The following is a 23,108-nucleotide window of genomic DNA, read 5'->3' as shown; positions in this document are numbered from 1 at the left end:
TGAGCCTCAAATGAGTACCTGGTGCGGTGTAAACATTTTCCACTAGGGGACAAAGGCGGCCGGGCGTGGTGCTGGCCACTACCCCCTCACAGTTATTGCCTAACAGTCCACTAAGGCTATACGGGGGATCTTTGTCTTTTCGTGTGGAGGTGCACAACGGACGCTGCATCCAGCTGGCCGTATTCCACGACACTCCGCTGGGCTACGACGACTTCGTCGCCGACTGCACCCTCAGCTTCGATGAGCTCCTGCAGCGCGGGGACACCCACTTCGAGCAGTGGGTGCGTGGCGGTGGTGGTGGTGGAGGTGGTGGAGGTGGTGGAGGTGGTGATCGTGGAGGTGGTGATGGTGGAGATGGTGGTGGAGGTGGTGGTGGAGGTGGTGGAGGTGGTGATGGTGGAGGTGATGATGATGGTGGTGATGGTGGAGGTGGTGGTGGTGGAGATGAGGATGGTGGAGGTGGTGATGGTGGTGATTGTGGTGGTGGTGGTGGTCATAGGCCTTGACCAGGTCAATAAAGCAGAGATGTAGGTCTTGTCGGAATTCCCTACACCTCTGCTGTAGCAGACGGATAGAAAATATGGCATCTGTGCAGGTCCGCCCTTTCCTGAAACCGCATTGGGGCTCCGCAAGCCTCTCCTCAGCGTGCCTAGCAAGGCGATGTTGAATAATCCTTGCCCAGGACCTTTCCCGGCATCAGTAGGCCTGGGCTCTGGGTTGTTGTGCTTTCGGAGTCCCTGACCCTCCCCCCACGATCATGATGGTGAGTGGGCCCTGGTAAAGCCACGTGGCTGGGAGTCAGAGCCTTTCCTTGTACACCTTGGGGTGCGGCAGGGATGTCCTCTGGCTCCCACATTATTTAACATCTATTTCGACCACGTAGTTTGTGAAGCCTTCAATAGCTGTACCGGAGGAATTTCCATCTGGCACAGATACAATGGGAGGCTGATCGATGTCCGGGTGCGGTCAAGGGAATGCTCCGTATTGCTCAACCATGTTATGTATGCCAATGATCTGGTAATTTCTGCTCACTCAGAGGAGGAGTTGGAGGCGCTGCTGCTGAACCTGGATCTTACCACAAAGAGGTGGGGCCTTACCATCAGCCCCATCAAAATTAAGCACCTGCCTGAGTATTTTGTACCATCGGACACTCCACCCCCACAACTACCAATTGGTGATAGGGCAGTTGTGGAAACAGTGGAGCATTTCCCATACCTGGGCGGTGTGCTCATGACCGGCTCTGGTTTGACAGCAGAGGTCTCACTCCGAATCAGTAGAGCGGCATTATCTGTTCATCGGTTGCATAACGCTGTGTGGTAGCTACCTGGTCTGTTAATCCGCACGAAGCTTCGGGTCTTCTCGGCCACGGTCATTCCCTCCCTTCTCTATGCTTGCAAAACGTGGACCCCCCCTAATGTAATATCTTCGCCGGTTAGAAACATTTAGGCTGGCCTGCCTACGATCCATCCTGGGTTTAACCAGGCTTGATTGTGTGAAGAGCTCACAAATCCTTGAAATATCTGGACAAAGTCCCATCGGTGAGCTCCTCCGGCAGGCAAGGCTGCGTTGGCTGGGCCATGTAGCCCGCATGCCCAGCCACCGTGGGGCTGAGTGGACTTGCCGATGACTGGTATTAGCAGTGTGAAGATCGGCCTTGGTGGAGGAGGCTCGTGAAGGACGCTACTGGGCAGTTGGAGGCAGTCGCCCTCCAACAACAATGGAGGGCGGAGGAGCGACGCTCACAACAACGAGCGGAGCGCCAGGTGGCTAAAGCACAGCAAGTTGGCACAGTAGGGGGCACAGATGGTGCATCAGCCAGTCATCTCAGTCATCTCAGTCAGTCGACCTGTGGCATCTTGGTCTGCCCCGTGACCTCCTGCCAGCGGGCGTTCGACACTTCACGTAGCTTCAAGATGCACATAGCTTGGCACAAGCGTCGTGTTGACGTGACCGCCACTTAGTGGCAAATGGCGGTTCTTGTTGTTGGAGGTGGTGGAGGTGGTGGTGGAGGTGATAGCAGTGATGATGTCGCTATTGATGTTCATGGGAACTCACCAACCCACTCACCACCACGTCCTCCCCCTCACTCATTCGCTCACCCAACGTTCGCACTCACCACCCCCTTGACCCACTCACTGACTCCCCCCCCCAAAACTGCCCCTCTGCCCGTCCCCCCGCCCCTCCCCCACCCTCGCCCCTCCCCCCGCACCCCCCGCCCAGCTGGATCTGGAGCCCGAGGGTCGCGTCTGGGTGGAGATCGACCTCGAGGGCACCGCGAGCCATGAGGAGGCCGGGGGGCCCGGGGGGACCGGGGCGGCCGCCTTCGTGGCGCCCCCCCCGGCCTCGCCCGGCCTCGTCGAGGGCCGCGCCGCCGCCGCGCTGCCCGGGGCCGGCGGTGGAGGCGGCGGTCTGGGCCTGCCCACGGAGTGCCTCGCCAAGAGTACGCTGTCCTGCGGGTGTCACTGTGTGTGCCACTGTGTGTGTGACACTGTGTGTGTGTGTGTCACTGTGTGTGTGTGTGTGTCACTGTGTGTGTGTCACTGTGCGTGAGGGTGTCACTGTGTGTGTGTGTCACTGTGTGTGTGTGTCACTGTGTGTGTTACTGTGTGTGAGGGTCACACTGTGTGTGCCACTGTGTGTGTGTGTCACTGTGTGTGAGGGTGCCACTGTGTGTGTCGCTGTGTGTGTGTGTGTTACTGTGTGTGTGTGTTACTGTGTGTGTGTGTCACTGTGTGTTGGGAGTGGTCATGTAGTGGTTAGTGGCTGCACCGCGCTACGAACCCGGCGGCCCGAGTTCGATTCCCGCTCACGGCCACCAACACCTGTGACGATTAACTGAACCGGTCCTGGGCCTCCGCTAGGTCGACTCAGCCTCAAATGAGTACCTGGTGCAGTGTGTAGTAAACATCACCACTGGGGAGACAACGGCGGCCGGGGGCGGCCTTAGCCCCTCTCGCGAGGCGCCCCTCTCGCTAACAGCAAGCACCTTGCCCCAGTGACGTGTGTGGGCTACATGGGGCACCTTTGCCTGTGTAGAGTCGGAGGAGCTGGGCACCTTCCGCGAGCGGCCGTTCGCGCGCAAGCGGCAGGGCGCCGTCAGGCGGCGCGTCCACCAGGTGAGCGGCCACAAGTTCATGGCCACCTACCTGCGGCAGCCCACCTACTGCTCACACTGCCGGGAGTTCATCTGGTGAGTCGCTCGCTCACTCGCCACACTCTCACTCGCCACACTCACTCACCCACTCACTCACCCACTCACTCGCCACACTCATCCACTCACTCGCCACACTCACTCACGCACTCACTCGCCACACTCACCCACTCACTCGCCACACTCACACTCGCCACACTCACACACTCACTCGCCACACTCTCACTCGCCACACTCACCCACTCACTCGCTACACTCACTCGCCACACTCACTCACCCACTCACTCGCCACACTCACACTCACCACACTCACCCACTCACTCGCCACACTCACTCACCCACTCACTCGCCACACTCACTCACCCACTCACTCACCTACTCACTCGCCACACTCACTCACCCACTCACTCGCCACACTCACACTCACCACACTCACCCACTCACTCGCCACACTCACCCACTCACTCGCCACACTCACCCACTCACTCGCCACACTCACTCACCACACTCAACCACTCACTCGCCACACTCACTCACCCACTCACTCGCCACACTCACACTCACCACACTCAACCACTCACTCGCCACACTTACTCACCCACTCACTCGCCACACTCACTCACCCACTCACTCGCCACATTCACACTCACCACACTCACCCACTCACTCGCCACACTCACCCACTCACTCGCCACACTCACCCACTCACTCGCTACCTTCACCCACTCATTCACTCACTCGCCACACTCACACACTCACTCGCCACACTCACACTCACCACACTCAACCACTCACTCGCCACACTCACTCACCCACTCACTCGCCACACTCACTCACCCACTCAATCGCCACATTCACACTCACCACACTCACCCACTCACTCGCCACACTCACCCACTCACTCGCCACACTCACCCACTCACTCACTACCTTCACCCACTCATTCACTCACTCGCCACACTCACACACTCACTCGCTACACTCACTCGCCACACTCACTCACCCACTCACTCGCCACACTCTCACTCGCCACACTCACACACTCATCCACTCACTCGCCACACTCACCCACTCACTCGCCACACTCTCACTCGCCACACTCACACACTCATCCACTCACTCGCCACACTCATCCACTCACTCGCCACACTCACCCACTCACTCGCCACACTCACACTCGCCACACTCGCCACACTCACCCACTCACTCACCACACTCACACTCGCCACACTCGCCACACTCACCCACTCACTCACCACACTCACCCACTCACTCGCCACCTTCATCCACTCACTCGCCACCTTCACCCACTCATCCACTCACTCGCCACACTCACACTCGCCACACTCACCCACTTACTCGCTCACCAACACTTGCCACCCACTCACTAGATCATGTTCCACACACTCACTCACTCACCATAGTTGGGAGTGGTGGCGCAATGGTTAGCGTACTCCGCTACGAATCCGGTGACCAGGGTTGGATTCCCGCACACGACCAATACTAATACGTAAATAGGTGCTGGGCCTCACCTAGGTCGACTCAACCTTAAATGAGTACCTGTTGCGGTGTGTAAATAGCAGCAACTCTGATTAGCACCGTTGGCTCCATACGATGCGGTAGAAGTTCAACATATATACACTCACACAACCAATACCAAAACTTGCTATTTGCCACTAAGTGACCGTGACGTCACAACGGCACATGCGTCAGGCCAGGTGCACTTTCAGGCCACGTGTTGTGTCGAAGGCTCGCTGACAGGAGGTCTCGGGACAGACCCAATTGCCATGAGTTGCCTAACTGAGATGACCTGCAGATGCAACACCTGTATGCCCCACTGTGCCCACTCTCTGCATTCTATCCGCCCGACGCTCTGCTCATTGTTGTGAGCGTTACTCCTCTACCCTCCATTGTTGCTGGAGGGCAATTGCCACCAAATCCCCAGCAGCGTCCTTCACTAACCTCCTCCACAAAGGCCGATCTTGACGCTGCTGGTACCAGTCATCCGCAAGTTCAATCAGCTCCACATTTTTTTGTACTACATCAGTCCATCTCTTATCTAGCCCGTACTGAGCCCCTATATATGGCAGAGCAGAAGATGCTTGGGAGTGCGGTGGCATTAAATATCTGATGAAAAGATAATGCCGCTCAATTGATTCGGAGTGAGACCTTGGCTGCAAACCGGAGCTGGTCATAAGCACACCGCCCTGGTATGGAAAGCTCTCCACTCTCTCCACAACTGCCCCATCACTCATGGGGAGCTGAGGGAGGGGAGTGTTTGATGGCATAAAATACCCAGGCAGGTGCTTTCTTTTGCGGAGCTGATGGTCAGTCCCCATCTTGGGCATCGATCAGCCTCCCATTGTATCTGTACCAGATGGAACTTCCACCGGTACATCCATGGATATCTTCTCGAACTACATGGTCAAAGACGATGTTAAATAGTGTAGGGGCCAGAGGACATCCCTGTCACACTTTAAGGTGAACAGGGAATGGCTCCGACTCCCGGCCACGTAGTTTTACCCGTGCCTGCCCAACATCATGAAGGTGCTTAATGATCGTGAGCAGAGAGACAGGGACTCCGAAAGCACAAAGCACAACCCATAGCCCAGGCCTATTGATGGTATCATAGGCCTTGACCAGGTCAATAAAGCAGAGATGTAGGTCCTGTCAGAATTCCTTACATGTCTGCTGTAGTGGCGGTTTTATTATGTTTTATTTTTATTATTTTATTACTTCCCTTCTACGTGACTTTACCGAAATAACCAAGAAGATGTCTGCTGTAGCAGACGCACAGAATAGATGGCATCTGTGCTGGATCGTCCTGGTCTGAAACCACATTGGGGCTCCGCAAGCCTCTCCTCAGCGTGCCTGGCAAGGCGATGTTGAATAATCCTTGCCAGGACCTTTCCCGGCACACTGAGGAGGGAGAAATCCCGGTAGTTCTTGCAATCAGTGTGGTCTCCTTTTAAAGAAAATGGGGACCAGAACGGCATCCTTCCAATCCTGCAGAACCCTTCCTGTAAACTAGACCGTCATAATGATGTCATATAGGGCAGTCTGTACACAAACGGCACCATCCCTCAGCAATTCGCTTAAAAGGTCATCTCTCCCCGGCGCTTTACCTCGTCTCAAGCTCCAGATCGCTCGTCGCACCTCCTCAACAGACGGCCACTCACAAGGAGTGGCTACTTCCTCCAATATTTCAGGCACTGCAGCACCAGCAGGGCCAACCCCGCCTTGCCCCTATAGCTTTTGTTTGAGCTGAAGGGATTCCCCCCAAGAGCTCGCAGATATGCTCAGTAAAAACTGCGAACCTGTACTTGGGGATTGGAGATAGGATCACTTTTCTTTCCCTTAAGGATGGTGATAAGTGTGGCACGCCAAGTAACTTTTTTGATGGTGGGAGTGGGCCTGCCGCTTACTTTCAACTCCCCGGAACACCTCCTCTGTTAGCCAGGGCTTCTGGGGAGGCCTGGACTGCGTACCCAATGCAGCCATAGCAGCTGCTTTAGTCGCTGTCTTGGAACACACCGATTTCTCTTCGACGTCAGGAGGAGGGGGGGGCGATGTCAAGCCCAGTTGCAAGTGATGATGAAATTCTTGCTTGCAACCTTCGTCAGTTAGACGGGACCAGGCCATTGTGGGTTGGAGTGGAGTCCTTGATAGATGATTGCCACCACAGTGAGAGTATGGTAGGCACAGCTTACAGATGACAAGCCGATGGTCAGTAGGAAGACCAGTTCCACGGTAGGTCCTGGTGTCAAGGACGTGGGCCTGCATTCACTGTTTTGTAACTATGTAGTCCAGCAGATGTTTTTGTTTGGACCCAGTGTACTTCCATGATGTTGTGTGAATGTGCTGATGCCGGAAAAGTGTGTTGGTGATTACAAGCTCATGGGCTGCACATAAGTCTAGCAGCCTCCTACCGTTGTAATTGAGCTGATCTGGCCCATGCTTTCCAATCATTCCAACCCAGGTGTCTGCGTCATGACCCACTCGGGCATTATAGTCACCCAAAAGGATGATTCTATCCCTTGGGGTCACATCAGGCAGCACCTGGGACAGAAGGTAATAGAAACCATTTGACTCGTCAGCATGGCCGGCATCAATTCACTGATGTTCTACTTTGGTGGGGGTGTAAGCCACTATCACCACGATCCCTCTCGTCTCGTTGATGAGGATACGAGTCTCAATAACCTGGTACTCACAGCTGCCCACGCTTCCACACCCCCTTCATCCTTTTGTTCAAAAGAAGAGCTGCTCCCTGTCGGTTGTCAGTTTCCTGCAGAGAAGTGTCCACCCCTCATGGGGACTGGAGCCAGAACCGGTCCACCGGACCTCCTGTACACCACAGAGGTCTCGGCGGCACCGGTCCAGTTCCCGACAGAGGAATGGAAGCCTCTCCTCCGCGGCGAACGCTCGGACATTCCACATGGCCAACTTTGGTGTTCTCCTGAAGTGTATTCTTTGGTTCTTTTGGTAAAGTCACATAAAAAATTAAATAAAGTGAATAATTTTTTTAAATAAAAAAACAAAAACCACTTATGTAGATTAGCCTGGTTCTTAATCTGAGTGAGTGTACTTTACCGAAAGAACCAAAGAATATAAATTCCTGCAGTCCCGAAAATTCTCCTCAAGTGTTTCTTAACAAACCCCGAGGGTGAGGGGGTAGAGTCTGGCTCCGCCAAACGGAGTCTTGCCAGCAGGCGTCATGGACGCCTCTCCTCCCCGGGGGCCTCCAGCACGAGGTCACGTGGGTGTTTCCACCCACGTTGGCTACTGGTATAAGTCCGCGGTAATTTGGAGAGGTTAACAGCACCCTCGCAGCACACGCAGACCATCGCTCACTCACGAACACTCCCTCCTCAACACCCCATTCTTCTCCTCTTGCGTGCCACGATGACAATGTCGAGGTCTCTGCTGCTGTGGCTGGCCACGACTAGAGGGCTTCACCACAGAGAGTGAGAGAGAGTTTGTGTCAGAGAGAAAGAGTTCGTGTCAGAGACAGAGAGTTCGTGTCAGAGAGAAAGAGTTTGTGTCAGAGAGAGAGAGTTTGTGTCAGAGAGAGAGAGTTTGTGTCAGAGAGAAAGAGTTCGTGTCAGAGAGAAAGAGTTCGTGTCAGAGAGAAGGAGTTTGTGTCAGAGAGAAAGAGTTCGTGTCAGAGAGAGAGAGTTTGTGTCAGAGAGAGAGAGTTTGTGTCAGAGAGAAAGAGTTTGTGTCAGAGAGAAGGAGTTTGTGTCAGAGAGAGAGAGAGAGTTTGTGTCAGAGAGAGAGAGTTTGTGTCAGAGAGAAAGAGTTTGTGTCAGAGAGAAGGAGTTTGTGTCAGAGAGAGAGAGAGTTTGTGTCAGAGAGAAGGAGTTTGTGTCAGAGAGAAAGAGTTTGTGTCAGAGAGAGAGAGTTTGTGTCAGAGAGAGAGAGAGTTTGTGTCAGAGAGAAAGAGTTTGTGTCAGAGAGAGAGAGTTTGTGTCAGAGAGAGAGAGAGAGTTTGTGTCAGAGAGAAAGAGTTTGTGTCAGAGAGAAGGAGTTTGTGTCAGAGAGAGAGAGAGTTTGTGTCAGAGAGAAGGAGTTTGTGTCAGAGAGAAAGAGTTTGTGTCAGAGAGAGAGAGTTTGTGTCAGAGAGAGAGAGAGTTTGTGTCAGAGAGAAAGAGTTTTGTCAGAGAGAGAGAGAGAGTTTGTGTCAGAGAGAGAGAGAGTTTGTGTCAGAGAGAAGGAGTTTGTGTCAGAGAGAGAGAGTTTGTGTCAGAGAGAAAGAGTTTGTGTCAGAGAGAAAGAGTTTGTGTCAGAGAGAGAGAGTTCGTGTCAGAGAGAGAGAGTTTGTGTCAGAGAGAAGGAGTTTGTGTCAGAGAGAAAGAGTTCGTGTCAGAGAGAAGGAATTCGTGTCGCACATACCACAGTCGTGTTCACTACATGGCCCACAGTTGCACCACTGCAGCTTACGAACCCCATCACCTGAGTTCGATTCCCACTCACGACCAACACACGTGACGACGAATATCCAAACTCGTCCTGGGCCTCACGTGGGTCGACTCAGTCTGAGCAGTGAGTAAAAAAAGCATCGCCACTAGAGAGACAAAGGCGGCCAGGCTTGGTGCTGGCCACCCATCCCCCCTCTTGTGCTGTGCCGACTTTCATAGGTGATCGTGAATGGCACTTGCCCCCACGGTCTGTTGAGGCTACACGGGGGATCTTTGTCTTTGTGTGTGTGTGCAGGGGAGTTATAGGCAAACAGGGTTACCAATGCCAAGGTAAATAGCATCCCCACCATCACCACCCCCATCACCACCATCACCACCCCCATCATCACCATCACCCCCACCATCACCACCCCCATCACCACCCCCATCCCCAACCCCCATCCCCATCATCACCCCCATCACCACCACCCCCATCACCATTACCACCCTCATCACTACCGCCAACAACAACAGCCGCTATTCACCACTAAGTGGCAGTGATGTCACCACGGCGCCTGTGCAAGGCCAAGTGCACAATGAGGTCTAGTGAAATGTCAAAAGCTAGCTGACAGGAGGTCATGGGACAGACCCAGGTGCCATGGGTTGACCGACTGGGATGACTGGCAGATGCACCACCTGTGCCCCCTACTGTGCCAACTTGTTGTGCTTTAGCCACCTGGCGCTCCGCTCGTTGTTGTGAGTGTTGCTCCTCTGGACTCCGTTGTTGCTGGAGGGCGACTGCCTCCACATCCTCTCGCACCACATCATCCCATCTCTTCTCTAGCCCGTGCCGTGCCCATTTAGCCCCCCCTATGCGGCTAAACAGAAGCTGCTTGGGCATGCGGTGGCTGGGCATGCGGGCTACATGACCCAGCCAACGCAGATTTGCCTGCCAGAGGAGCTCACCGATGGGACTTTGTCCAGATCTTTCGAGGATTTGTGAGCTCCTCACACAATCCAGCCTGGTTAAACCCAGGATGGATGGCAGACATGCCAACCTGAATGTTTCTAACAGGCGAACATTGCTCCATTAGGGGGGTCCACGTTTCACAAGCATAGAGAAGGAGGGGCATGACCGTGGCCGAGAAGACCTGAAGCTTTGTGTGGAGCGACAAACCAGGTAGCTTCCACACAGCGTTACGCAACCGATGAAAAGATATTGCCGCTCGACTGATTCGGAGTGAGACCTCTGCTGCCAAACCGGAGGTGGTCATGAGCACACTGCCCAGGTATGGAAAACTCTCCACTCTCTCCACAACTGCTCCATCACCAACGGGGAGCTGAGAGGGTGGAGTGTTTGATGACACAAAATACCCAGGCAGGTGCATAGTTTTTGGTGGGGCTGATGGTAAGACCTCCACTACCATCACAATCCACATCACTACCCACATCACTTCCCCGACTACCATCAGCACCCCCATCATTATTGCCACCCCCATCACAACCCCCATTACTGCCCACATTACGACCCCCACCTCCATCACTACCCACATCACCATCACAACCCCCATTGCTACCTACATCACCATCACAAACCCCATCACTACCCACATCACTTCCGCCAACCCCATCACCACCCCATCAAGCTGCATCGCATCCCTGTCAATTCGACTCGCGTCCTGATCTTGGACCCCCCCCCCCCCACTGGTGCCGCCCCCTCCCCCCCAGTGTGCACGTGCGTTGTTCACAAGCGATGCCATCAGCTGATCATCACGCGCTGTCCCGGCATGAAGAGAGACTCCTCTCCCGAGGTGATGACATCACCCACATCACCATCGCTACCACAAGCACCATCACCACGGGCAGCAGCATCACCATCACCACAAGCAGCATCGCCATCACCGCAACCACCATCACCACCACCAGCAGCATCACCATCACCGCAACCACCATCGTCACCACAAGCAGCGTCACCATCACCATCACCACAACCACCATCACCACCACCAGCAGCATCACCATCACCGCAACCACCATCGTCACCACAAGCAGCATCACCATCACCACAACCACCATCACCACCACCAGCAGCATCACCATCACCGCAACCACCATCGTCACCACAAGCAGCATCACCATCACCACAAGCAGCATCGCCATCACCGCAACCACCATCGTCACCACAAGCAGCGTCACCATCACCATCACCACAAACACCATCACCACCACCAGCAGCATCACCATCACCGCAACCACCATCACAAGCAGCATCATCACCGCAACCACCATCACCAGCAGCATCACCATCACCGGTGGTGATGGTGGTGGAAGTGGTGTTGGAGATAGTGGAGGTGATGGTAGTGGTGATGGTGGTGGTGGAGGTGGTGGTGGTGGGGATGGTGGTGGTGGAGGTGGTGGTGGTGAAGGGGATGGTGGTGGTGTTGGAGATGGTGGAGGTGGAAGTGGTGAAGGCGGAGCACCTATGCCCGGTGCTCGTAGCGCTTGCCCCCGCAGGGTGTCGAGGCTACCCGGGGGACCTTTGTGTTTGTGTGCGTGCAGGTCGGGGGGCAGAGGTTCAACATCAACGTGCCGCACAAGTTCTACATCCACAACTACAAGGTGCCCACCTTCTGTGACCACTGCGGCTCGCTGCTCTGGGGGCTGCTCCGCCAGGGCCTCCACTGCAAGGGTGAGGAGTGAGGAGTGGTGGCGGTGGTGAGGAATGGTGGTGGTGAGCGGCGGTGGTGAGCGGCGGTGGGGAGGGGGTACGTCTCTCTCTCATGGTATGTCTGTGTCTCCATGTCACTCTCGATCTATTTCCTCCGTGTCTCATTGTGTGTCTCCGTGGCTCGCTATGTACCCGTGTTCCCGTGTCTCCGTGTCTCTGTAACGCCCTGTGTCTCCATGTCCCTGTGTCTCTGTAACGCCCCGTGTCTCCGTGTCCCAGAGTGCCGCATGGACGTGCACCGCCGGTGTGAGCGGAACGTGGCCCCCAACTGTGGGGTGGATGCGCGGGAGATGGCGCGCGTCCTCGCAACCATCGGAGTCACTCCCGACAAGATCAACCAGCCCCGGAGGAAGGTGGACAATGCTCGCCCACTCACTCACCACCTCGCTTACTCACTCACCAACTCACTCCTCCAACTACCGCCACGCTCACTCACCCACTCACTCACCGCCACGCTCACTCACTCACCCACTCACCCACTAACCCACTCACCCACTCACCCACTCACCCACTCACCTTCTCACCCACTCACCCTCTCACCCACTCACCCTCTCACCCACTCACCCACTCACCCTCTCACCCACTCACCCTCTCACCCACTCACCCTCTCACCCACTCACCCTCTCACCCACTCACCCACTCACCCTCTCACCCACTCACCCTCTCACCCTCTCACACACTCACCCACTCACCCTCTCACCCACTCACCCACTCACCCTCTCACCCACTCACCCTCTCACCCACTCACCCTCTCACCCACTCACCCTCTCACACACTCACCCTCTCACCCACTCACCCTCTCACCCTCTCACACACTCACCCACTCACCCTCTCACCCACTCACCCACTCACCCACTCACCCTCTCACCCACTCACCCTCTCACCCTCTCACACACTCACCCACTCGCCCTCTCACCCTCTCACCCACTCACCCTCTCACCCACTCACCCTCTCACCCACTCACCCACTCACCCTCTCACCCACTCACCCACTCACCCTCTCACACACTCACCCACTCACCCTCTCACCCACTCACCCACTCACCCTCTCACACACTCACCCACTCACCCTCTCACCCACTCACCCTCTCACCCTCTCACACACTCACCCACTCACCCACTCACACACTCACCCACTCACCCTCTCACCCACTCACCCACTCACCCACTCGCCCACTCCCCCCCACAGGGAGGCACCCCCCCTCTGGTCCTGGCTGGAGACGGGAAGCAGCACGGTCACGTGGACAGGTCCAAGTCGGCTCCACCCACACAGCCACAGCCTGAAGGCGAGCAGCAGCATCAGCAGCAGTAGCATCAGCAGCATCAGCGACATCATCAGCAGCAGCATCATCAGCATCAGCGACATCATCATCAGCATCATCAGCAGCAGCATCATCAGCATCAGCGACATCATCATCAGCATCATCAGCAGCAGCATCATCAGCATCAGCGACATTATCATCAGCATCATCAGCAGTAGCATCAGCAGCAGCAGTAGTAGCAGCAGCATCATCAGCAGTAGCAGCATCATCATCAGCATCATCATCAGCAGCAGTAGTAGCAGCAGCATCATCAGCAGTAGCAGCCTCATCATCAGCAGCATCAGAAGCAGTAACATCATCATTATCATCAGCATCATCAGTAGGAGCATCAGCATCATCAGCAGTAGCAAAATCATCATCGTCAGCATCATCAGTAATAGCATCAGCAGAATCATCATCAGCAGCATCCTCATCAGCAGCAGTAGCATCATCATCAGCAGCAGAATCATCCTCATCAGCAGCAGTAGCATCATCATCAGCAGCAGAATCATCAGCAGCAGTAGCATCATCATCACCACCATCATCATCAGTCGTAGCATCATCATCAGCAGCATCATCAGCATCAGCAGCAGTAGTAGCAGCATCATCAGCATCAGCAGTAGCAGAATCATCAGCAGCAGCATCAGAAGCAGTAACATCATCATCATCAGCAGTAGCATCATCATCAGCAGCATCATCAGTAGGAGCATCAGCATCATCAGCAGTAGCAGAATCATTATCAGCAGCATCATCAGTAGTAGCATCAGCAGAATCATCATCAGCAGCAGCCTCAGCAGCAGTAGCATCATCATCAGCAGCAGGGTCATCATCAGCAGCAGTAGCATCATCATAAGCAGCAGCAGGAACAGCAGCAGCAGTAGCATCGGCATCATCAGCAGCAGGAACAGTAGTAGCAGCAGTAGCATCATCATCAGCAGCAGTAGCATCATCATCAGCAGCAGTAGGATCATCATCATCATCATCAGTAGCATCATCAGCAGCATCACCATCAGCATAATCAGCAGCTGCAACATCATCATCAGCATCATCATCATCAGCATAATTTGCAGCAACATCATCATCATTAGGAGTTTCATCATCAGCAACATCATCATCATCAGCAGCACCATCAGGTTTCACATTGCTGATCTACGAATCGCCCCTCCTCTCCCCTCTCTCTCTCGGCCTTGCAGATGTTGAGGAGGGCCACTTCGGTGTGAGGAAGGCTCGGTCCTACAACGGCGGTGAAGGGGACGGAGGAGGAGAAGGAGATGGGGAGGATGCAGGAAGAGGAGGAGGGGGGGAGGCGGGGGTCGCCGTGGAGGGGGGGTTGCCGCTGCCACCCGGGTCCAGTGTCGCCCCGGGAGGGGGGAGCCCAGCCGATGGCTCCCGCGTGGTGGCACCGCGCAGGAAGCTGGGTCTGCACGACTTCAACTTCATCAAGGTCCTGGGGAAGGGCAGCTTCGGGAAGGTGAGGGAGGAGGGGAGGGAAGAGGGCTCTTTTTCATCGTGCACCCCAAAACTGTGTGGGTGGCACATTCGCTCGGACGTGGGTGGGCGTCTCTTTCCCAGAGTGCACCCCAAAAAAGGACTGCCGAGGCGGCTTCAAAGTCCCTGGGGCTTGTGGGAGATGTTGCTCGGTGCACCCTTCATTGCACTGCGGGTGTGGTCATCCACGTGTCGTGCTGTGGATTCGGGAGACGTCGGAGACGGTTTTGTAGACAACACTCTTTATGAACACCTCGCTCGGCAGTACAGCCCCAGAACACTCGGGGCTACGGTCCCCCTACACCGCTGTGTGGTGAGCCACTGCCTCAGGGCTGACTCACCCTGACACGGAACTACACTGAGGGTCCTCCTACACCACTGTCTGGGTGAGGCACTGTGTAAGGGCTGACTCACCCTGACACAGGACTAGACTCAGGGCCTCCTACACCACTGTGTGGTGAGCCACTGCCTCAGGGCTGACTCACCCTGACACAGAACCACACTGAGGGTCCCCCTACACCACTGTTTGGTGAGCCACTGCCTCCTGGTTGACTCACCCTGACTCAGGACTACACTCAGGGTCCTCCTACACCGCTGTGTGGGTGAGGCATCAGGGCTGACTCACCCTGACACAGAACAACACTCAGGGTCCTTCTACACCACTGTCTGGGGAGGCACTGTGTCAGGGCTGACTCACCCTGACACAGGGCTAGACTCAGGGTCCTCCTACACCGCTGTGTGGTGAGCCACTGCCTCAGGGCTGACTCACCCTGACACAGAACCACACTGAGGGTCCTCCTACACCGCTGTGTGGTGAGCCACTGCCTCCTGGTTGACTCACCCTGACACGGAACTAGACTCAGGGTCCTCCACCGCTGTGTGGGTGAGGCATCAGGGCTGACTCACCTTGACACAGGACTAGACTCAGGGTCCTCCGGCTATGGGTGCCTAGGGGGAGGCGATTCTAGCTCGCCCTCGCCAGGGTGCGAGTTCCGACCACTGACCCACTGGACCCGGTCCTGACAAGGTCGTCGGGCCGGGGGTCTCAGGGTCTCACCACTGAGCCCCACAGAGTCCCTGGCGAGGGCAGCTGGGCTAGGGCTCTCGGGGTCTCACCACTGAGCCGCACAGAGTCCCTGACCAAGTGTGTCGCGTTGAGTCTCAAGCTGCGCTCCGTGTGGCGCAGGTGCTGCTGGCAGAGCTGCGTGGCCGGGGGGGGCGCCGGGCGGCTGGTGAGGGTGGTGAGGGTGGTGAGGAGGAGGAGGGTGAGGTGTTCGCCGTCAAGGTGCTGCGCAAGGACGCGATCGTGCAGGACGACGACGTGGAGTGCACCCTGACGGAGAAGCGCGTCCTGGTGACGGGGCGCGCCCACCCCTACCTCACGCAGCTGCTGTGCTGCTTCCAGACCGCGGTGAGACCACCTCACCCTCACCCCTAGCTCACCCTCACCTCACCCTCACCCTCACCCCTACCTCACCCTCACCACTAGCTCACCCTCACCCCTACCTCACCCCTACCTCACCCTCACCCCTAGCTCACCCTCACCCCTAGCTCACCCTCACCCCTACCTCACCCTCACCCTCACCACTAGCTCACCCTCACCCCTACCTCACCCTCACCCCTACCTCACCCTTACCTCACCCTCACCCCTACCTCACCCTCACCCCTACCTCACTCTCACCCCTACCTCACCCGCACCCCTAGCTCACCCTCACCCCTAGCTCACCCTCACCCCCACCTCACCCTCACTGCTACCTCACGCAGCTTCTGTGCTGCTTCCAGACCGCAGTGAGATCACCTCACCCCTACCTCACCCTCACCCCTACCTCACCCTCACCCCTACCTCACTCTCACCCCTACCTCACCCCTACCTCACCCTCACCCTCACCACTAGCTCACCCTCACCCCTACCTCACCCTCACCCCTACCTCACCCTCACCCTCACCCCTACCTCACCCTTACCTCACCCTCACCCCTACCTCACCCTCACCCCTACCTCACTCTCACCCCTACCTCACCCGCACCCCTAGCTCACCCTCACCCCTAGCTCACCCTCACCCCCACCTCACCCTCACTGCTACCTCACGCAGCTTCTGTGCTGCTTCCAGACCGCAGTGAGATCACCTCACCCCTACCTCACCCTCACCCCTACCTCACCCCTAGCTCACCCTCACCCTCACCCCTACCTCACTCTCACCCCTACCTCACCCTCACCCCTACATCACCCTCACCCCTACCTCACTCTCACCCCTACCTCACCCTCACCCCTACCTCACCCTCACCCCTACCTCACTCTCACCCCTACCTCACTCTCACCCCTACCTCACCCTCACCCCTACCTCACCCTCACCCCTACCTCACCCTCACCCCTACCTCACCCTCACCCCTACCTCACCCTCACCCCTAGCTCACTCTCACCCCTAGCTCACCCTCACCCCCACCTCACCCTCACTGCTACCTCAACCACACACAGTGCTTCTGCTGCTACTGCTACTACTGCTACTACTGCTGTTGCTACGTCTGTTGCTTCTACTGTTGCTACTGCTGCTACTTCTGTTGCTGCTTCTACTGCTGCTGTTGTTGCTGCAGGACCGGCTGTTCTTCGTGATGGAGTGCGTGAGTGGAGGGGACCTCATGTTCCACATCCAGCGTGCGCGCAAGTTCCCCGAGCCGCGAGCGCGCTTCTACGCCGCCGAGATCACCTGCGCACTCACCTTCCTGCACGGCCACGGTGTCGTCTACCGGTGAGGAGACGCTCACCCCGCTCACCCCGCTCACCCCGCTCACCCCGCTCACCCTCACCACCACCACGGGGGGGGGTCTAGCGGTGAGACGCTGGTTAATGCAGTAACATGATTCTACGTAAAAGGTTTCAGTTGGGTGTTTTAACATCTCAACACCTGTTTTGTTGTCAGAAAAAAGATGAAAACCTATTCTCATATATTGTTGTACTGGCAAAGGAGGTCCCTTGATGTTCCCACGTGTGCGTGTCCCCACGTGTCCCCACGTGTCCCCACGTGTCCCCACGTGTTCCCATGTGCACGTATTTCCGTGTATTCTCGTGTGTGCGTGTTCCCCTGCGTTTACTCCCATATGTGCGTATGTTCCCGTATGTGCATGTTCTCATGTGTGTGTGTTCCCGTGTGGCGGGTTCCCGTGTGCGCATGTTCCCGTGTGTGCATGTTCCCATGTGTTCCCGTGTGCGCATGTTCCCATGTGTTCCCATGTGTTCCCATGTGTTCCCGTGTGGCGTGTTCCCATGTGTTCCCATGTGTTCCCATGTGTTCCCGTGTGCGCGTGTTCCCATGTGTTCCCGTGTGCGCATGTTCCCATGTATTCCCATGTGTTCCCATGTGTTCCCGTGTGCGCGTGTTCCCATGTGTTCCCGTGTGGCGTGTTCCCATGTATTCCCATGTGTTCCCATGTGTTCCCGTGTGCGCGTGTTCCCATGTGTTCCCGTGTGCGCATGTTCCCATGTGTTCCCATGTGTTCCCGTGTGGCGTGTTCCCATGTATTCCCATGTGTTCCCATGTGTTCCCGTGTGCGCGTGTTCCCATGTGTTCCCATGTGTTCCCGTGTGCGCGTGTTCCCATGTGTTCCCGTGTGCGCATGTTCCCATGTATTCCCATGTGTTCCCATGTGTTCCCGTGTGCGCATGTTCCCATGTGTTCCCGTGTGGCGTGTTCCCATGTGTTCCCGTGTGTTCCCGTGTGCGCGTGTTCCCATGTGTTCCCGTGTGGCGTGTTCCCATGTGTTCCCGTGTGCGCATGTTCCCATGTGTTCCCGTGTGCGCATGTTCCCATGTGTTCCCGTGTGTTCCCGTGTGCGCGTGTTCCCATGTGTTCCCGTGTGGCGTGTTCCCATGTGTTCCCGTGTGTGCATGTTCCCATGTGTTCCCGTGTGGCGTGTTCCCCTGCGCGTGACCCCCCTGCGTGTGTCCCCGTGAGCAGGGATCTGAAGCTAGACAACATCTTGCTGGATGCCGAGGGGCACTGCAAGCTCGCCGACTTTGGGATGTGCAAGGAGGGCGTGAAGGACGGGGTCACGACCTCCACGTTCTGCGGCACCCCCGACTACATCGCTCCCGAGGTGGGGGGGGTGGAGAGAGGTTGGGGTGGGGGGGTGGAAGGAGGGGGGCGGTGGGTGGGGGGTGGGAGGGAGGGGGATCTGATTCTGCCGAGGTGGCTGCTATCCACGCCGCTCGTTCCGACTCGCGCAGCGTTGAGCGTGGATGGGGCGAGGGCTTGTTAACGGCGTTACCCGGTAACCCGTTGGAGAAGCGGTCACTGGTTCCAAGGGGGATATGAGCGAAGAACGCACCGATTGCCACGTTATGGTGGTTGTGGTGGTGCTGGTTGTTGTGGTGGTTGTGGTGGTAGTGGTTGCGGTGATTGTGATTGTGGTGGTGGATGTGATGGTGGTGGTTGTGATTTCCGACAGCCTAAAATCGGTTCTAGCTAAATGGTTCAATTTCGCAGTCACCCCTAAACACACCCCAGTGGATAATATCATTGCCCAGGTCGATGTAGCCCTTAAGGGGTTGGGACACATTACTGCAGACGTGACAAGATCGGAAATCGCTGCAATCCTCAAAAATGCACATATCAGCAACACCAGTAAGGATGAATTTTAAAAAAGAGATGACATCATCATATTCTCAGCCGACAAGGGCAATTCCACAGTCATCATGGACAAAACCACATATAATAACAAAATTCAGGACCTACTTAATGATGGTAGCTATACGAAAATTAAAAGAGATCCCACCAACAACTTCATTACGAAAACCAACAATATCATCACTGATTCGACATCTTTAATCGAACCAACCAAGCTGGTTCCCTTAAAAACCCTCTGCTGCTAGACTACCCAGATTGTACCCAGATTGTATAGCTTACCAAAAATACATAAAGAAGGTACACCACTTCGTTCTATCGTCTCCACCATTGACCCACCCACTTACAAACTGGCCCGATTTCTGTCTGAGACCTTACAACCATTCTGTACTTAACTCAGCTCACTTGGTATCATTCATTAAGGACATCTCACTATCTCCAGGTGATTTGCTCGTTAGTTTCGATGTGGTTTCTTTGTTTACCAAAGTTCCTGACACCATTGCAATCATTGAATATTTGGTCCAACAAGGAGTGAATGCTGATGTACCGGCCCTGGTGAGACACTGCCTCACCAACACTTACTACAAACAAGTTGAAGGTACCCCAATGGGTTATCCCTTATCTCCAGTTGTAGCCAATGTTTTAATGGAAAATTTTGAGACTGACGCCATCCAAGCATCCACTCTACGTCCGTCGTTGTGGAAGAGGTACGTAGATGACACGTTTGTCATCTGGCCACCTGGCCTACCAGCTCTGAAGCAATTCCTCATCCACATCAATTCCATACACCCAGCCATCAAATTCACCATGGAGGTCGAAAAGGATGGCAAGCTACCATTCTTAGATGTTTTCATCGAAAATAGACCAGATGACTCAATGGGCCACTGTCTACAAGAAGTCACACATATGGATGCCTACCTAAAGCCTGACTCTCACCACCATCCATCCCAGAAGAATTCCCTCATCAAAACTCTACACCATAGAGCTCGATGTATTTTCGACCATCATCGCCTAGCCAGTGAACTCGAACACGCACACCAAGCTCTCAAGATGAATGGATATTCAGACTACACAGTCCGTAAAGCTATCACCCCAACCGTTGGGAAAGAACCATCTGAGGACCCAACCAAAACCATCACCTTGTCATACATAGCAGGGGTCACCAAAAATATTTCCAAAATCATGAGCAAACACAAGATCCAGGTTTGATTTAACACAGTACATAAAATTCGTGATCTGATCCCATCTGTGAAGGATGTGATCTCTGACATGCAATACCCCGGCGTCTACAAACTAAGCTGTCTGCGGCAGTAGTTACATTGGGGAAACTAAGTGACATGTCACCAGGACCATCACTGCCCACTACTACCATCACCACTAGCAGTAGCCCTTTACTGGTGGAAGCCCACCACCAGTGCCTTCGTGGCCCTCTACGAGTACCATCACCTCTAGCAGCAACCTCCACCGTCAACAGTGTGAGTGTGTAAGGCGAGGTGCAGTGATTACTTGGCAGCCCTTTAATTGGTGGAAACCCACCACCAGCGCCGTCGTTTCCCTCTACCAGTACCACCACATTAACATTCGCTGCCCCGCCCAAGCTACTGACACTTGGGCTACGCCCATTTCAAACCTTTATAAACAGTTTGCCTTTAGAGGCTAACCCCCTTTTCCTGATGACGACCGCTTGTGTTGCGATCGAAACGTCGTAGTTTTTTGTTATTTTCTTTGAAACTATCTACGTGACTTTACCGAAAGACCCAAATAATATGGTGGTGGTGATGGTGGTGGATGTCCTGGTGGTGGTTGCCGTGGTGGTGGTTGTGATGGTGGTGGTGGTTGTGATGGTGGTGGTGATGGTGGTAGTTGTCCTGGTGGTGGTAGTTGTCATGGTGGTGGTGGTTGTGGTGGTGGTTGTCCTGGTGGTGGTGGTGGTGGTGATGGTTGTGATGGTGGTGGTGGTTGTGATGGTGGTGGTGGTTGTGATGGTGGTGGTTGTGACGGTGGTGGTGATGATGGTAGTTGTGGTGGTGGTTGTGATGGTTGTGGTGATGGTGGTGGTTGTCCTGGTGGTGGTGGTGGTGGTGGTGATGGTGGTGGTTGTCCTGGTGGTGGTGGTGGTGGTTGTGATGGTGGTAGTTGTGGTGGTGGTGGTGGTGGTTGAGTAGATCCTGCAGGAGCTGGAGTACGGCCCCTCTGTGGACTGGTGGGCCATGGGCGTGCTCGTCTACGAGATGGTGGTGGGCCAGCCGCCCTTCGAGGCGGACAACGAGGACGACCTCTTTGACTCGATCCTCCACGACGAGGTGGCCTTCCCCATGTGGCTCAGCACCCAGGCCGTCGACATCCTCAAGGCCGTGAGACGCACCCCGTGTCTCACCCCCCCCCCCCCCCATGTCTCACCCCACCCCCCCCCGTGTCTCACTCCCCCCTCCCATATCTCACACCCCCGTGTCTCACCCCCCGTGTCTCACCCCCCATGTCTCACCTCCCATGTCTCACCCCCCGTGTCTCACCCCACCCCCCGTGTCTCACCCCCCCCATATCTCACCCCCCCCGTGTCTCACCTCCCGTGTCTCACCCCCCCGTGTCTCACCCCCCGTGTCTCACCCCCCCGTGTCTCACCCCCCGTGTCTCACCCCCCCCATATCTCACCCCCTCCGTGTCTCACCTCCCGTGTCTCACCCCCCCGTGTCTCACCCCCCGTGTCTCACCCCCCCGTGTCTCACCCCCCGTGTCTCACCCCCCCCATATCTCACCCCCCCCGTGTCTCACCTCCCGTGTCTCACCCCCCCGTGTCTCACCCCCCGTGTCTCACCCCCCCGTGTCTCACCCCCCGTGTCTCACCCCCCCGTGTCTCACCCCCCGTGTCTCACCCCCCCGTGTCTCACTCCCCGTGTCTCACCCCCCCCCAAATCTCACACCCCCGTGTCTCCCCCCACCGTATCTCACCCCCCGTGTCTCACCCCCCCGTGTCTCACCCCCCGTGTCTCACCCCCCCGTGTCTCACCCCCCGTGTCTCACCCCCCCGTGTCTCACCCCCCGTGTCTCACCCCCCCGTGTCTCACCCCCCGTGTCTCCCCCCACCGTATCTCACCCCCCGTGTCTCACCCCCCCGTGTCTCACCCCCCGTGTCTCACCCCCCGTGTCTCCCCCCACCGTATCTCACCCCCCGTGTCTCACCCCCCGTGTCTCACCCCCCCCCAAATCTCACACCCCCGTGTCTCACCACCCCCCAAAACTCACCCCCCCCGTGTCTCCCCCCACCGTATCTCACCCCCCGTGTCTCACCCCCCCGTGTCTCACCCCCCGTGTCTCACCCCCCCGTGTCTCACCCCCCGTGTCTCACCCCCCCGTGTCTCACCCCCCGTGTCTCCCCCCACCGTATCTCACCCCCCGTGTCTCACCCCCCGTGTCTCACCCCCCCCCAAATCTCACACCCCCGTGTCTCACCACCCCCCAAAACTCACCCCCCCCGTGTCTCACCCCCCGTGTCTCCCCCCACCGTATCTCACCCCCCGTGTCTCACCACCGTTTCTGCGTGCCTCTCACCTCCCGTGTCTCACCCCCCGTGTCTCCGCGTGTCCCAGTTCATGGTGAAGTCCCCGGCACGCCGTCTGGGCTGCGTGGCGGCGCAGGGTGGGGAGGCGGCGATCCGCGCTCACCCCTTCTACCGCGGCCTCGACTGGGACGCCTTGGAGCACCGCCGTCTCCCCGCTCCCTTCCGCCCACGCATCGTGAGCCTGGGTGGAGGGGGGGGGGCAGAGGGGGGTAGGGGGGGGTTTGTGCACAACAGCAGCAGTGTCATCAGCATCAGGAGCATCATCATCCTCATCAGCAGCATCAGCATTCTTATTGGCAGTGGCATCATCATCATCAGGAGCATCATCATCATCATCATCATCCACATCAGCATCATCATCATCATCAT

The 23,108-nt window shown here is 56.3% G+C and overlaps 1 protein-coding gene across 1 annotated transcript in view; it reads left to right on the top strand.

Moving 5' to 3' along the window:
- Positions 1-23,108, top strand: part of LOC144734592 (protein kinase C epsilon type-like) — a 41,579-nt gene that overhangs the window by 16,713 nt on the left and 1,758 nt on the right. Inside the window, exons 2-15 of the mRNA XM_078616848.1 lie at positions 150-281; positions 2,221-2,440; positions 3,037-3,190; positions 9,365-9,399; positions 10,777-10,859; positions 11,608-11,737; positions 11,996-12,129; positions 12,965-13,061; positions 14,270-14,547; positions 15,751-15,975; positions 17,154-17,308; positions 18,515-18,653; positions 21,346-21,534; positions 22,768-22,914. Coding sequence (XP_078472974.1) covers positions 150-281; positions 2,221-2,440; positions 3,037-3,190; positions 9,365-9,399; positions 10,777-10,859; positions 11,608-11,737; positions 11,996-12,129; positions 12,965-13,061; positions 14,270-14,547; positions 15,751-15,975; positions 17,154-17,308; positions 18,515-18,653; positions 21,346-21,534; positions 22,768-22,914 — 2,118 coding nt within the window. The remainder of the gene's footprint in view (positions 1-149; positions 282-2,220; positions 2,441-3,036; positions 3,191-9,364; positions 9,400-10,776; positions 10,860-11,607; positions 11,738-11,995; positions 12,130-12,964; positions 13,062-14,269; positions 14,548-15,750; positions 15,976-17,153; positions 17,309-18,514; positions 18,654-21,345; positions 21,535-22,767; positions 22,915-23,108) is intronic.

The sequence above is a fragment of the Lampetra planeri genome, chromosome 52, assembly GCF_965212315.1.
Source record: "Lampetra planeri chromosome 52, kcLamPlan1.2.h2, whole genome shotgun sequence".
NCBI lineage: Eukaryota > Metazoa > Chordata > Hyperoartia > Petromyzontiformes > Petromyzontidae > Lampetra > Lampetra planeri.
Note: the sequence above shows the minus strand (reverse complement) of the source record. Positions and strands in the feature narration are given on the sequence as shown.